General features: G+C 34.7%; 2 protein-coding genes across 9 annotated transcripts in view; one reads left to right on the plus strand and one right to left on the minus strand.

Annotated features, from left to right (window-relative positions):
• The window catches only part of LOC127519775 (carcinoembryonic antigen-related cell adhesion molecule 1-like), a 74907-nt gene that overhangs the window by 14107 nt on the left and 45113 nt on the right, over positions 1-15687 (minus strand). Inside the window, exon 1 of one of the 8 annotated variants that reach the window (XM_051907334.1) lies at positions 3107-3255. The exons of the other annotated variants lie outside the window; for them this stretch is intronic. Coding sequence (XP_051763294.1) covers positions 3107-3158 — 52 coding nt within the window. The 5' untranslated portion in view covers positions 3159-3255. Of the gene's footprint in view, positions 1-3106; positions 3256-15687 lie in introns of those variants that run through there. 8 annotated transcript variants of the gene reach the window in all.
• LOC127519815 (uncharacterized) lies at positions 9019-10912 on the plus strand. Its single transcript, XM_051907431.1, has 5 exons — positions 9019-9153; positions 9257-9398; positions 9834-10484; positions 10579-10650; positions 10740-10912. The coding sequence occupies exons 2-5, from the start codon at positions 9314-9316 to the stop codon at positions 10877-10879; spliced, it is 948 nt and encodes a 315-aa protein (XP_051763391.1). The 5' UTR covers positions 9019-9153; positions 9257-9313; the 3' UTR covers positions 10880-10912.

The following is a 15687-nucleotide window of genomic DNA, read 5'->3' on the forward strand; positions in this document are numbered from 1 at the left end:
GTTATAAAAGTGCCACAATTGTCCCACTATCACGTGCTTGGGTGGCATTTTGCTCCTATGAATGGGTCATAAAACTACAAAATGAGTTTTAAATTCATGATTTAATATTAATGAGATTTTTTATGTAATGTTTTAATTCTAGATGTTTATTTATGTGAACGCTGCATGACTGTGACGTGTTTTAATGCGTGTGAGCGCCGAACATTCGATTCGCTTTCAAACACTGGAGCGGCGCAGAGTTGCCATGGAAACGGAGAAACAACAACTGACAAGCAGCAAAAACAGCAGTCTCTCGCTGTTGTCTTCACTCCTTTCAGGTGAGTTTAGTCGCTAAAATCACACGAATAATATACACAACTGTTCTTGTCACTTCTCTAACATGTAATTGACACACTTATGTTGAATATTTACTTTATAGAAACAGTTTAGTGTCTTCGAAAAACTCCGTTAGCATCCCGTTTTCAGAAGAGGTAGGCTAACTCTATCGATTGATTTGTTTATGATAGTTTAGGCTTTTAATCACATCTTTATGTGTAGATGAGAGGTTTTGATAGTTTTGTAAAGGTTTTGCTGTCAATGGGTGATTAGAAGCTGGCTAATTTATAAACGTAAATGTAGCCTATTGTTAATCGGTGACGTAACTTGCATGAAGCACAAGTTTTCAAAAGCGTTTTGAGCTCTCATGGTAAACAAATATTGATAAACATTGTTCAGCAGCAACAAAATAACCCCTCTACAACAGAGGGGAAGTTCCGAAGATTTCAACATTTCTGAAGGAAGCTGCTGACAGAAGAAGGAAACACAGGTGAGCTCAGGAAACTCACCAAATAACTCCATATCCATTTTTTTCCCACCATATTTTTCACCTATACCATGCATCTGTTATTTTCTTCTTTTTTATTTTCTCAAATTTACATTATTTATTTAATTAATTTGTTTTAAGAAGGCTTTGACATCCAAATGTAAGTGACACTATATGAGCAATATTTAATGAATAAGTAAACCTAAAAACATAAATTCTGTTTTGTGTATTCTTCTTTTTCTGCTGTAGCTTATTTTCTTTTCATAAACCTGGCATTGTATAATAATATTGTTTGCTCTGTGACAAATTGTTTATGTTCCTAGATACTTCCCTGCTGATGCCTTGCACCATAGCAGAGTTGGAGCGGATAGAAAAGTTCCTGTCGGACCACATGACTAGTAAGTAAACCCTCTTAAACACACTAATGTTCAAAAGTATGGGGTTGATAAGATTTTTAATGTTTTTAACAAGTATCCTCTGCTCACAAAGGCTGCATTCATTGGATCAACATACAGTAAAAACAGTAACATTCTGAAATATTATTACAATTTAAAATACTTTTTATTGTGTGAATATATAGTAAAGTGTAATTTATTCCTGTGGTCAAATCTGAATTTTCAGCATCATTACTCCAGTCTTCAGTGTCACATGACCCTTCAGAAATCATTCTAATATGATATTTGATGCTCAAGAAACATTTGATTATTATCAATGTTGAAACAGTTGTGCTGCTTCACTTTTTTTTTCTCTCAGGATTCTTTGATGAATAGAAAGCTAAAAAAGAACAACATTTTTTTTGAAATAGAAATATTTACTCTCACTTTTGGTAAATTTAATGCATCCTTGCTGAATAAAAATGTGAATTTCTTTAAAAAGAAAAAAAAAAAAAAACTGACCCCATTAGAGTACGCTACAGTTTATAGGTTTGGGATCAACAAATCCTGTGGAAAAAAAATAAAAATTGGTTTAAACGGTTAAAACAGTTTTCACAACAATATTAATCAGCACAACTGTTTTCAGCATTGATAATAATCAGAAATGTTTCTTGAGCAGCAAATCATCATATCAAAGTCCATTAAAGGAGGTAGTTATAATCTTTCTCCTGTTGCTGTTTCTATCTCAGGATGCCCAGCAAGGTTACTAGAGATTACGGCAGCTCAAGTTTGGATCCAGCCTCACTTGTGAAGACTTCAGATGATGGAAACTATAGATGAACATACAAAACTAATAGATATTATCCTTATATTGTAATCATTGGTCCGGGTTCACAGACAGGGCTTAGATTAAGACAGGATTAGGTCTTAGTTAAATTAGGACATTTAAGTAGCTTTTTTAAACATGCTTTAGAAAAAAATAAAAAAACATTACTGTTGTGCATCTTGACACAAAGCAATGACACTGACATATTTTAAGATATGCTTTCAGTTAAAGGGTTAGTTCACTCCAAAATTACATTTCTGTCATTAATTATTCACCCTCTTGTAGTTCCAAACCCTTAAGAACTTCAATCATCTTCAGAACACAAATTAAGATATTTCTGATGAAATCTAAGGGTATCTGATCCACACATAGGCAGCAAAGTCATTGCACCTTTTGACATCCAGAAAGGTAGTTGAAAACATGGTTAAAATAGTCAGCCTGACTACAGTGGTTCAAAAAGTATTCTCGTTGCTTCATAACATTAAGATCAAACCACTGTAGTCAGGTTGACTATTTTAACCATGTTTTCAACTACCTTTCTGGATGTCAAAAGGTGCAATGTCTTTGCTGCCTATGTGTGGATCAGATACCCTCGGATTTCATCAGAAATATCTTAATTTGTGTTCCGAAGATGAACAAAGGTCTTACAGGTGTGGAACGACAAGAGGATGAGTAATTAATGACAGAAATTTCGTTTTTGGGTGAACTAACCCTTTAAGCCTTGTCTGTGAAACCGGGTAAGTGTCTCAAAGGGAACGTTTGCATGACAGTTTTGCTGACAAATAGACAGTGATATCTCTATGGACGCTTGTTGCCGTCACTGAATAAAAAAAAAAAAGGTAATTGTAGGGCTGCACGATTTATTGCACAATATGGAGAATATCATTGAACTTGAATGCAATTATCACTTAAACGCGATTCTTATTTCGATTATGAAATCGCAATTGCGCTGCGATTCTTTTTTTTTTGTCAATGAAGTATGGCTCCTTTACCCAAGTCTGGTCTGATGTTAGCTGGGGCGACACGTTCTTTGTTCGTTATTATCGACCGAAGAGAGACTGTAACAAATAGGCTACCTTGTAGAGTAAAACAGCAAAGCCTTACCTTGGTAGAGTAAAAATGAACCAGCCGAGAAGAAAATCAAGAGAGCATTCATTTCTGTCCTCACAGCAGCCTGTAGCACAATGACATAGCTAGATCTACTTCTACTTCTTCTTCTTCTTCCTCTTCTAATAACTTTTTATGGCGGATGGCAAACCAACTTTTGGTGCATTTACCGCCACCAACTGGACTGGAGTGTGAAGCACTAATAAGCAGCTACCAAACATACACAAAAAAAAAAAAAAAAAAATTAGATTCTATTAAATATTCCTATTTTTTTAATATATTTTATAATAGCACCATAGATTCTTGTTTGTTCTTCACGTTCTTTCAAAAGGCTTATCAAATTAAATGATTCAACACCCATATTTTTAACTTCATTAATGAGTTTTAATCTTTCTTTTCCATATTTTTGCATTTTATTAAAACATGTTCAATTGTTTCTGCCTGATTACAATAAATACATTGTCCTGATTCATGTTTTCCAATTTTAAACAGAGAATGATTTAATCTAGTATGCCCTATTCAGATGCGTGAAATAATCGTATCTTCTTTCCTATTCCTAAAAACACTTCTTCCATTTCCTACTTGCTGCTGAATATTATACATAAATCTGTCCTTGCTATCACAGTTCCATGCTTCTTGCCATTTGTTATTTATGAATTCTTTAATTTTCCCTTTAAGTTCATTTTTACTCAGAGTTACTTTACTATCTATTTCTGTATGTTTAAGAGCTTGCTTAGCTAGCTTATCAGTCACTTCATTAGCCTCCACTCCCACATGAGCAGGAACCCACAAAAATGTTATTAAGCTTACTCTACTTATTCTTAACAAACTTGCAAGAATCTCATATATAATGTCTTGCCTTGATGATTTTAGTCCACTTGCAAGGCTCGATAATGCTGCGCAAGAATCAGAACAAATTACAACTAAGCTTGGTTTTACATCCTCTACCCACTGGAGTGCTACCACCAGAGCAATTAATTCTGCTGCTTACACGGATACATGATCAGTTATTCTTTTCTTCATACTAGTTTGAAACTTAGAAATATATACGGCAGCAGCAGTTCTACCAGAGATAGGGTCTTTAGAACCATCAGTATATATATGTAACCATGAAGAATAAATCTGATCTAAATACTGCTGTGCAATAATGTTCTTAGGGGTATCTTTCTCATTCTTAATTTTTATTTGTATTTGAAAATCTACAACAGGCATAGGAAAAATCCACGGTGGAATTCTGGATACTATCACAGTTGGGCTAACATCACAATCTGCAATACCAACTTCTTGTGCTTCCCTTTTAGCAATCCATCCAAAGCTTTTGATGTTTATATTTCCATGCTCCCAGCACTCTTCAATCGCCCCCTTTACTGGATGAGACACTTTATGTCCTTTTAAATTAAACCAATAATTCATTCTAATTTTAAACCTACGAAGGTATAAAGGAGCTTCCCCAACTTCTACCTGCATGGCTGCAATGGGAGATGTTTTAAACGCACCACAACATATTCTTAGAGCTTGATTCTGCATTGTTTCAATCTTTTTTCAGAGTAGTTTCAGATGCAAAGCCATAAATAATACTACCATAATCTAAACTTGGTCTAATTAATGTGCAATAAATTCTTTTCAAAGATAATTTACAAGCTCCCCGTTCTACCCCAGTTAAACATCTTAAAATATTTACTCCTGTTTTACATTTATTGATCAGCTTTGTAGCATGCGTATCATATGTCAATCTAGATTCCATCCATACACTGAGATATTTAACCACCGATACTTGCTCCAGCTCCTGATTGTACAACTTTAACTTAACCTCTGGTACTTTTTTCCCTTTTGTGAAACATATCACTTGAGTTTTAGCCACAGATAATCTAAAGCTCCAATTATTTGCCCATACCTCCACTTTATCTACTGCTTTTTGTAATCTTTGGGACACACATGCAATATTACGTCCTCTTTTCCATATTGCCCCGTCATCTGCAAATAATGCCCTTCCAATGTCACCCTTAAAATTAATAAAAATATCATTAATCATAATAAAATACTGGGCTGCATACACTTCCTTGCGGAGTTCCATTATCTATCATGTATGTCTTAGAATACTCTACTCCTATCCTAACTTGAATTGTTCTTTCTAATAGGAAATCCATAATCCAGTTATATAACTTTCCTCCAATTCCCATGCATTCAAGTTTAATTAAAAGTCCCTCTTTCCAGAGCATATCGTATGCTTTCTCAATATCAAATAAAACCCCTACCAATACTTCTTTATTTGCCTGAGCTCTCCTGATATCGGCTTCTAGACTTAAAACAGCGTCCATAGTATTCCGACCTGCCCTGAATCCACTCTGATATGGCGATATAAGACCTTTTATTTCTAATATATAATTTAGCCTACGAATTATCATTTTTTCCATCAATTTACATACATTAGAAGTTAAAGCAATTGGCCTATAATTAATTGGATTAGATTTGTCCTTTCCAGGTTTACCAACTGGTACAATTATTCCATGCTTCCATGAAGAAGGAATCTTTCCTGCATTCCATATCTTGTTAAAAAGATTCAAAATAATATTTAAAGATCTATCTGATAAATGTTGAATCATTATATAACATATATCATCTTTTCCAGGAGATGAATGTTTAACTCCCCCTAGAGCCATCTTTAATTCGTACATAGTAAAATCTGCATCTAAAGCTTCACCAGAAGAACTTCTTTTCATCATTAAATCTGGATATTGATTTTTGTTCTGATTTCTACACTTTTTAATATCCTCTGATACATTATCATCACTATGGACTTTAACGAAAACTTTAGCCAACATTTCAGCTTTTTCATTATCTGTCACAGCTATTCTTCCTTCATCATTTTTTAAAACAGGTAAAGTTTGATTTCTATAAATTCCTCCCATTTTCCTAATTGAACCCCATACTTCACTTATATCGATATCTTCTCCTATTGTATTACACCAATCTCTCCAGTACTTCTTTTTATCTGCTCGTACTATTCTTCTTACTTCAGCTTGTGCTTTCTTATATTTAATAAAAAATTCAAATAAATTAGACCAGTTGCCCAGTAATTTCAAGGTGCACGAAGTGCTGTAACCAGTACCACTGCCCTATTTGTGAGACATACAAAACCACATCACAACTATCCATTGATAACCATGTAGAGAATCATCTAAAATTGGCAGTACATCATGATGGTGAGTATAATTTCACCTCTACTAATATTATTTTGCCTTAAAATTTGATCAGAGTAATGCATGTCACATGTGTGTAACTTTTTCCCCCCAGATTTTGTGATTGTTAAGTGCAATTTACACTGTAGAGAAAATGCACATTTTCACTGCTGTTACTGTCCTGCTACAGTGATAAGAAAAGTGCAGTTAATTACTCATCTTCAAAAATGTAAACAAAAGTTATTTTTAGGCTATTCCTGGCCAGGAAGCTCAATCTCCACTCCTGCATAGCCCAGCAGCCACTGCTCCACTTTCTACTATATTGGCACAGACATCTCATGTCATTACACAGGCGCCTCCCCTGTCTTGCCCCATGGCTATCCGAACATCTTCATCTCCAGTTACATCAGTGTTTCAGTCTCCAGCAATGAAACAGTCTTACTTGGGTAAATTTGGTTTTATATTCGCACATTCTGACTTCCGCATAGGCTACAATAACTTTGTACACTACATTGGACATTCAGTGGATGTTCGCAAGTAAGTATGCCATTAAAATAATACTTGCCCATTTTGATCGATTGTGAAAAATGTTGTAGGGTTACAATCGTTTGTTGTAAATGTCGCTGTTTCGAATTTGCAAACATTAACTTTATTGCACATTATTAGAACATTCTTAAACGCGGAAGTCCGAATGTGTAAATATAAAACCAACTTTACCCAAATCTCAGTCTTGGACAAGTCCCTTATGTCAACCTTTGCAACCTGTGACAACGTGCCCTCTTTCTGAAGGTCCATTTCCTCTTTCTGCACCCACCCAAGTATTTCCATCTCCGGCTATTTCCTCTGTCCTTGTTCCACCAGAGCAACCAACAGTAAAGCGTCCTCAACCAAAGAAGAACAGAATCAGATGTGATCATTGTGATATGGAATTGAATAAAAAGAACTTGCGAGTTCACATTAGAAGAAAGCACACCACAGTTAAAGAGGCCATCACATTAGAACGACATTTACTTTGTCAGGTCATTGACAGTAAGCATGGAATTTTTGCAGTGGCAAAATCTTTCAGTGCACCATCAATTCCCATCCATGTTCAAAAAAGGATTTGGGGTGTGAATGACAAAGTTATGTGTGAACTAGACCAATGTAATGCTAGTGCTGATTTTGCACAAAGGAGTGGCCTGAAACCATTTGAGTGCTGCCATCTCATGTCCTTAGCTTTCTGTCCCAAAGATGATGGCAATTCTGTTAATCTCAAAGAGGAAACCCTAAACGAGATGGTGAAAGAAAAATGGTTTGGAGAAAGTAGGAAAGATGCATGCATCAAAAGGCAATGCATGGCAAACAAAGAAGATGTGCCACTTTCTGTAGCGATCATATTTGCTGGGCCCTCAACAAAAAAATATATATAAGTGTATGAGCCAAAAATGTCTTATTACTGCAGACTTGGAAGAGTGACTGTTGTATATGACAGTAAGAAGATCACATGGGCCTGTCCGTGTAATAAAACAAAACAGTTATGTATTCACAAAGCAACAGCTAAATGGCATTTATTTCAAAGTCAGAGAGCTCTCTTCCAGAAGGTGAAGACCACCGAAAGGATTGATCCCATGCAGATATCTCAACAGCAGTCTGAGAGTGTGGATGACTGTAGTGCTCATCAGTACCCACCTAATGATGATGGAATAGAGAGGATGGTGCGCTATTTGATGAAAAATAAATCTCTGCCTGTGGACCTTCCTCAAAATTTGGTTAGTGGTCTACAACATGGAAGTGGATTTAGACACCAACTAATTCCTGAAGAAACATTCTGCTCCGAATGTGAGGGTAATCATGTTCTAAGTGACCCAATTATTATAACCTCACGAGCAAAGATTCTGACCTTTACTGGGGTAGTTGAAGGTAAATATTGTTAAATAAAACATTCAAATTGTTTAAAGAGTGTACTGTTATTTTGTATTTAACTTTTCTGCTCTCCATTAAGGAATTTCAACTTACTACAAAGTAAGTAGCAACTGCAGCATGATGTACAGGTACCAGGAATTCACTGGTGGTATCCATAACTTTATTGACCACCTTCTGCTTTCTCTTCACTTGTGTGTAATTCTTCACAATGCTCTTCAGGTAATATGTGTAACTGCTGGTGTTGATATTGTTTCGTGTAATAAGTATTATGTCATGTAACATAATCTTTTTTCTTTATACTCTGTGAATATGTCTAGAATCACACTGATGTTAGCAGAGTAATGAGCATACTTGAAGCCACTGCCAAAGCAAAATTCCCCAGCAAAGACACAGTGCTCCATGGTTACCTTCACTTTGAAGCCTTGAGCAGCCATGTTTATTCTTACACCTGCATCAATTGTGGTTATTACCCCAAAGTGGTGATTATGGATTTCCACAAGAAAGGTGTCTTCAGTATTCCTTGTAAGTATGTGTTGTGTACATTGTATTACAAATGCTTTCTAAAACGGCATGTTCTTGATTTGTGAATTTGTGTTTTGCAGTCAGTGAAATAGCCACACCACCATCAGATTTCAAGGGTGATACAAACATTGTCTCTTTTTGGGAATCCGTAACAATGGAGATGATTGGCCGGGGATTTCTTTCAAGTAAGTTATTTAATGTGTAATATTATTTAGGTCTGTGTAACTAAAGAATCAAATTTTCTTTAATGTACTTATACACTCTGTATTTCTCTTAAGGTGGCAGGAAAAATCCCTTTGTAGTTTGCCCAAGTTATGATTGCTGGGCTCCTTGGATTGGACCTAATACCCGAAAGTCAGACATTGTTCTAAACACTGAGCATGCAAAACTACAAAAAACAAAGTCCTGTGATGTTCCAGATCTTGACATCACAGAGGAAAGGTTAGGTGATGAGCTCTTTAATCTTAAGGTAAGAACACATGCACAACATCTAATTATGTTTTGCAACAATTTTGGTTTTAACCAAAGCCTGTCATATGTTTAGGTTGATGCAGTGAGGAAGCTGTGCAAAGAATGTGGATTGGACACAAAGGGTTCAAGGATGGATCTTGTGTTACGTTTGCGAACAGAGATGCAAAACCGCTCTGCGTACGACAAAATCTTCCAGCAGATTTGGGGTGCTTCTGGTAAATTGCCTAACTCTCATCTCTTAAATGTCTATATAATAATAATAATAATAATAATACATTTTAATAATGCATGAATATGTAACTTTGATTGAAAAAAATAATAATAATGTCCCAGGTGTTTAAAATTTATCCTGATGGACATTTAATTTTTAGCAAAGCATTCATTGGAAGACGCAATATTTCATTTGCTATAAGAACCTACTTGCAATTTATACATGGGTTAATTAACACTGAGTAAACTAGTCTCTGAGTCAACCCACTGACAAATTGTTGGTAAAAGTAGGTAGATTCACAGGTATGAAGAAATTATGAAAACCTAATGAAAAAACTAAACTAAATTATGAAAAACTAAGTTAATAGTTGAAGTGTTACTTGTAATTTTTTTTTTAAATTGTATTTTCTTGAAATTGTGCTTCTGTACATTTCTCTTAGGTGGCTGGGCAGTCATTACATGTCCATGTGGAATAGTGTATTCCATCAAATTCAACATAAGAGCAGAGTCTCCCAGAGACTTTGCGGACTTGCTGCTGAGTTGGAAGCACTTTCCTAATGTTGTAATATACGACTTTGCTAGAGGACTTGCAGCACACGTTAATCTTCGTGAAGCAGATTCTCTACCTTTCAGTCCCCATGAAGGGAGACTTGCTGAACCAACTACAGCAAATATCCAGCTAGCAAAAGAAGGCAAGCTCAAAATTAATCTACCATGGTTGAAAAATAAGGAGGAGGAGGAGGAGGATACCAACTGCCATCCTTTGACAGGATCATCAGAGCATTATGCTTTGTATGACAGATTCCATGAATTCAACACCAAAGACCCAAGAGATGCTCTTAGGAGAGTCCAAGTAGTCCCAGAACTTTGTGGATGGGTAAATACTCAAACCGCAGAGCAACTTTTTGCTGCAATGCGCAAAAACAATTATTTCCTGAACATGCTCACGCCATCAGGACACACATTTTTGATGCGCAACATCATTCACCATTATAACACAGCACAGAATAAGAACATGGAGGACAGCCTAAGAAAAGTTGTATCACCAAGTGATCAGTTAACCTTCAATGGTTATGGTCAGATAGTACTTGGTAAGTTTTTATTTTTATTTTTTTTTATATATATCTTACAATGACTATTAATTTTTTCATGTATTGTAAAAATCACTTTTTCTTGTATGTGAAGGTACACCTCCACAGTCCCTAAATGATAGTGAGAGACTCACCTGTGGTATTACACAAATAGACCAAGTACACTGTAAGTAATGTCATGATAAACACTGCACTTGCAAAATCTCACTTCACTTATTATATACAGTTGAATCATAATATTTTGTCTCTTTTCAGACCCCAGCCAAGGTTCAGTGATGGACATGACAGCCCTACGAAATGTGCAGACAAACAGGGCATGCTGGATGCATCCACAAAGCAGTGACCAAATGAAGATGTATGTTGAATTGTTTTGCATTTTTATGCAATGTGTATAATCATACTTACAATTGTTTTTGATTTTCTAGATAAAAAATGCTTTAAATGAAAAGGAATCACAACAACAATTTTTGGCTCAAGTAGGAGCAACAATTCTGGACAGATCAGATTTTATTATCTTGGGTCATCCAAATGATGTTGAAGGGACTGTGAGTATTATCACATGCAATATCATGCTTTTGTTTTGTGATAAGTGAATATTAAATTTGGTTTCTCTCAAATTATTACAGATTTTGAATGCCTGCCTTTCAATGGTCAGAGATATTGCTGACTTAAAGGTAATATTTTTCCTGTCTTCTCTGTAGAACCTTTTTTTTGGAGTGAAAAAGTGTGCATAAGTGATCCTTTATTTGCAATCCAATTAACTGTAATTTTAAATGGTATCTAACAGAACATAAAGGTCCATTGTTTTAGCTCGTATGTGACAGTGACACGGTTGCCACCATTGTGTGCAGACCCTTCAGCTAACTTACCTGTAAGTATGACTGAAATATTTAATAGAAGTTAACTAGGGTCATTTTAGGTGGCATTTAAAAATGTTTGTTGTCTGTATTAGGACCATATAGCAGAATGTGACTTCATCTTACTGCCTTCCTGGGCATCAAACCATTGGATGATATGTGTAAGTCTATTGTGTTTAAATGATCAGTTCTCCTTAATGCAAGTAACACTGAGATATGTTGACATAACTAACAGTTGTATCTTCCAAGAATCATTTAACAGAACCAGTTTTACAGATCATGAAACCAAAAAGTAGAGAGATGTATTTGCTTGATTCACTGTACGGCACTGACTTCAGCGATTGTCGTTACATTGATCCCTACACGTTTTTTCAGAAAAAATATTAAGAGTTCAAAAGAAGTTCAGGATTATGGTAGTTCTGTTTTGTGCCATACATCCTTTTGCATGCATTTTGTTTTTTGTTTTATGGCTCATTTTTCATTGACGCTTAAACTATTTAAATCTACCTTATCGCTGGAATATTATATTTTATAGTTCACAGATAAAATTGTTTAAACAATGATAAATGAGTCAAGAATTTGTTTGGGGTTGTTCCACCCCAGTTTGTTTGTTTATTAGTATTTCATTATTATTTTTAGCCCATTTTTGTTTTAATTGTTGTTGTTGTTGTTGTTGTTGTTTAAATGTTTTGTAGAATACTTGCACAGCAACTACATCCTGGGCCGTGGAAAGAGTAATGGACGTGATGATCTCAACGTAAGCAGTTTTCTTGTTGCCATCACTAAATTCCATTTTAGATATTCAACCACATTGTTTATTTTTGAATAATTATAACTTGTTTATTTCAATTTAACTCAACAGGGTGCTCCAAGGCAGAATTGTTCAAATAACTGTGGAGTGTTTGTGTTGATGGTAGGAAGAATTGTTTAACAATAAGTGTTTATTTTCCTTGATACCTTTGTCAGATTGCTGTCTTTCATTGTTAATTTATTTTTTAGTTTATGAGCAAAATCAATATCAACAAACTTAAGATATTGATACAATCAAACAAAATCATTTAATTTAAGTTCATTACTATTGTTTATGTCTGTTTTGATGTAACTTACTATTAATGGTACAGTACGCACTCTATGTTGTAATGGGAGGTGTCTTTGATTTTGCTGAGGTGAGCTATCAAAACTAATAATTTGGGAAAAAGTTTATTCTCAAAGGGTGATTGTGATTTACATTAAGCATATTTTCCAGTCTGACATGGCTGCAGTAAGGAGATGGTGGTGCTTGCTCCTGCTAACAAATTATCCTGTGAAGTAAGCCTATTTCCAAGTACTTCCAATAAATAAAACATCTTTATTAGTAGTAGGTGATGGAGGAGTAGAAGTAGCAGTTTTTTTTATCCTCTCTTTAATAACGTTAATTTGCACAGTATTTGGTGTTTTATGGTGATTTTTTTTTTTCTTCCTGTGTGGTGTAAATACTTTCTAGGGAAACTGTAGTTCACTTGTTTTTTTTTTGTTGTTTTTTTTTAATGTAATTTAAGATCAGATGCTGAAAGAAAGCTACTCAGAAAAAGGCGCAAAGAAATGAAAACAGGTATAACTTTAATTAAAATAGGTTTGTAACAACTAATCTGACAACTGATGATAAAATGTTCAAGTTCCTTTTTCCATAAATATTTCATGAGTGGTGTGAACTTTCTTTCTTTCTTTAGGAGAATTGGAAATGGAAGCTGATTACATAAGTAAGGTGGGAGTTTTCCCTATTCCAAATGTTATTTTTAACATTTTAAAAGTATGCTATTATTTGACTAGTATTTTATATTGAATAATATTAAACTTTTTTTTTTTTTTTTTTTTTTTTTTTTTTTTAAGCAGATGCCACCTGAGATCCTGAGACATATCCTCATGAATGTGGTCAAAGAAGATGGAGATGTGGCCTTCTTCAGACTGTCTCTGACGTGCTGGCTTTTCCATGATCTTGTTTGTGAGGCATCATTCAGAAAAGAGGCTCATTTTGCCTGGCTTGACAGAAAGTTTTCATTTTATTATTTTTATATTTTTACCAGTAGACAGTTCTACACATTAAGTTTAAGCTGCAAATGCATTTTAAGCTTTGCTCAGAACTTTTTATTGCTTAAACTCTCTTTCTTACAATAGGTGTTGTCAACTGGAGTGCATACTCCAGTGACTACAAGGAGATGTATCGAGTGCCATATAAAGTGACCAGTTGCCTTTGTTGTGGGGACTTATTTAAATACTTCCCGCCAGGCTATATTGGAGATGGAAGGAAAGGAATTCTTTGTGCATTTTACTCGACCAAAGAGTTTGAAGGTTACTGCTCAGCAGACTGCTTCATCTGTGACGGCAATCACTATAGCCCCAAGGACAACAATTTATAAAGTTAAATATAAATGGTCACTTGAGTGACAACTGCTTGATCTGACTGCTGTGATCAGTTTGTATATTAAACTTAAATTCAGGGTTTTTTTTTTTTTTTTTTTTTTTTTTTTTTTAAATAAATGTACTTGATATCTATCATCAGCACTTATGTTTATTTTGACATCTGACAAGTTTTTTTTTTTTTTTTCTTGGTGCTGTTAATATTTTTGCATTTTCCCCGTGAATGTGTACTGGTATTTTAAGTTGTATACAGACTTTATTGTATTGTACCTTTTAGGATTAAAATTACAGAGACAATTACTTGACTCATTTTTGCTTCCACTCAACAGCAAATATGACCTGAATAGAATAAAATGGATTTATTTTAAAATGTTCTATATACACGCATTAAAAAATAATACTTGCGGTGACAAATTTAGGTTTAAAAACTCTAAAGTCATGTGATTTAAAATGTTGTCCAGATGACTATTTTGCATAGGTGTAGAGAAACTGTAAATCATATAGATCTTTAAATAAATGTAAATAATTACTTATTACTTTCATCAGTACTACTACTATAGAGGTTAGAACATCATCTCAATACAATATTGAGCATGCGTGTCACTCAAGACCAGCGCATGCACATTATAATCCAGAGATCGGTACTGCGCATGCGTCTATGACGTCATCAAAACACCACCGCGCATGCGCGTGACGACATCCAGTACGTATTGGATCTGATCCAGGTACGTCATCGTGCTACAGGCTGCAGCGAGGACTTCTTGGAACAATCCCATCAGCAACCAGACTCAACATCTGGACATCACTCAACTCTGTCACACATGTTCAGGTACGACAGTGGTTATGTTAGCAGTTATTTTTTTCCATACAATGCAAGTTCATGGTGATTTATTATAAAGCTCCCAAATAAGTCCATCATATTTTCAAATCACTGTTTTATCATTGCTCATTTGTTATTTCAGAAGTCCACACCCACTGTTGTGATACTACTGAAGCTGTAATCCGATTGGTTGCCTCTGCTCTGGTGGGCGTGGCTACCATGGCTGTTCTGGTTTATGACGTCAGATCTGCACGAGGTTAAGAGAACAGATAACACAAATATTGTGACGTGTGTTGTTTTTTAAACTATAAATATGAAAACATATATTCTTGGATTTAAATTTAAGCTATCAATAAAATCAACAAGAGGTTGTATGTGTGGGTGCAAATGTATTAAAAAAGATAAATTATTTTTCATATTATTTGTAAAAGTAGACCATGCAATGTGAGGAGAGAAATATGGCCTTCCAAAGATAATGTGGTCTAAAGGTATTATTTGGTGATTTCCTCGATATGGTGTACGTTTGGGGCCATCTGGTGGCCAAAGTATTCTTTAATATTTCATTGTCTTCAATGCCATGCATTTTATATTTCTTTGTCAATTACATGTTCTTTAATTAATTTATTTTATGTTACTCCACTCACTTGGCCTGTACCAGATGTTTGAAATTATTATTATTATTATTATTATTATTATTTAACTCCATGAAGTATAATTTTTATAAAAAGCCTCGTGTACTAATTGTGAGGAGGCATCTTGTCAACTTCAGGTCTAAATGTCAACTTTCATTACAGACAAAAAATGGTAATTTTGTGAATTTATAGCATTTACCCACACAGACAGTGTAAATAATGTACACATCATAACAAAAAGTTAGTTCTAAACATTAGTTTATTAGTTCTTTATAGTCCTAAAGAGTGCAACAGTGAAAGAACAAATTTCCAGTGGCTTAAATATTTGTTTTATTTAGCATTAAATTTGATGCATCTTAACATTTTGATTATTGATTATTAAAGTGACAAAATCATTTCAATTAAGCATAATTTTTCTCTCTAATATTTGTCCATTTGGGTAAACAATAATCTTTTATAAATATATGAGGAATGAAGATCATTATATGAGACACTCA

Source organism: Ctenopharyngodon idella, chromosome 10 (assembly GCF_019924925.1).
Source record: "Ctenopharyngodon idella isolate HZGC_01 chromosome 10, HZGC01, whole genome shotgun sequence".
Classification (NCBI taxonomy): domain Eukaryota; kingdom Metazoa; phylum Chordata; class Actinopteri; order Cypriniformes; family Xenocyprididae; genus Ctenopharyngodon; species Ctenopharyngodon idella.

Excerpts from the sequence above, each read along its gene's own strand:
- LOC127519815 (XM_051907431.1), top strand. The coding sequence starts at position 9,314 with ATGGATCTTGTGTTACGTTTGCGAACAGAGATGCAAAACCGCTCTGCG. Across the intron at positions 9,399-9,833 it reads GCAGATTTGGGGTGCTTCTG|GTGGCTGGGCAGTCATTACA; the intron begins GTAAATTGCCTA and ends CATTTCTCTTAG. Across the intron at positions 10,485-10,578 it reads TTATGGTCAGATAGTACTTG|GTACACCTCCACAGTCCCTA; the intron begins GTAAGTTTTTAT and ends TTGTATGTGAAG.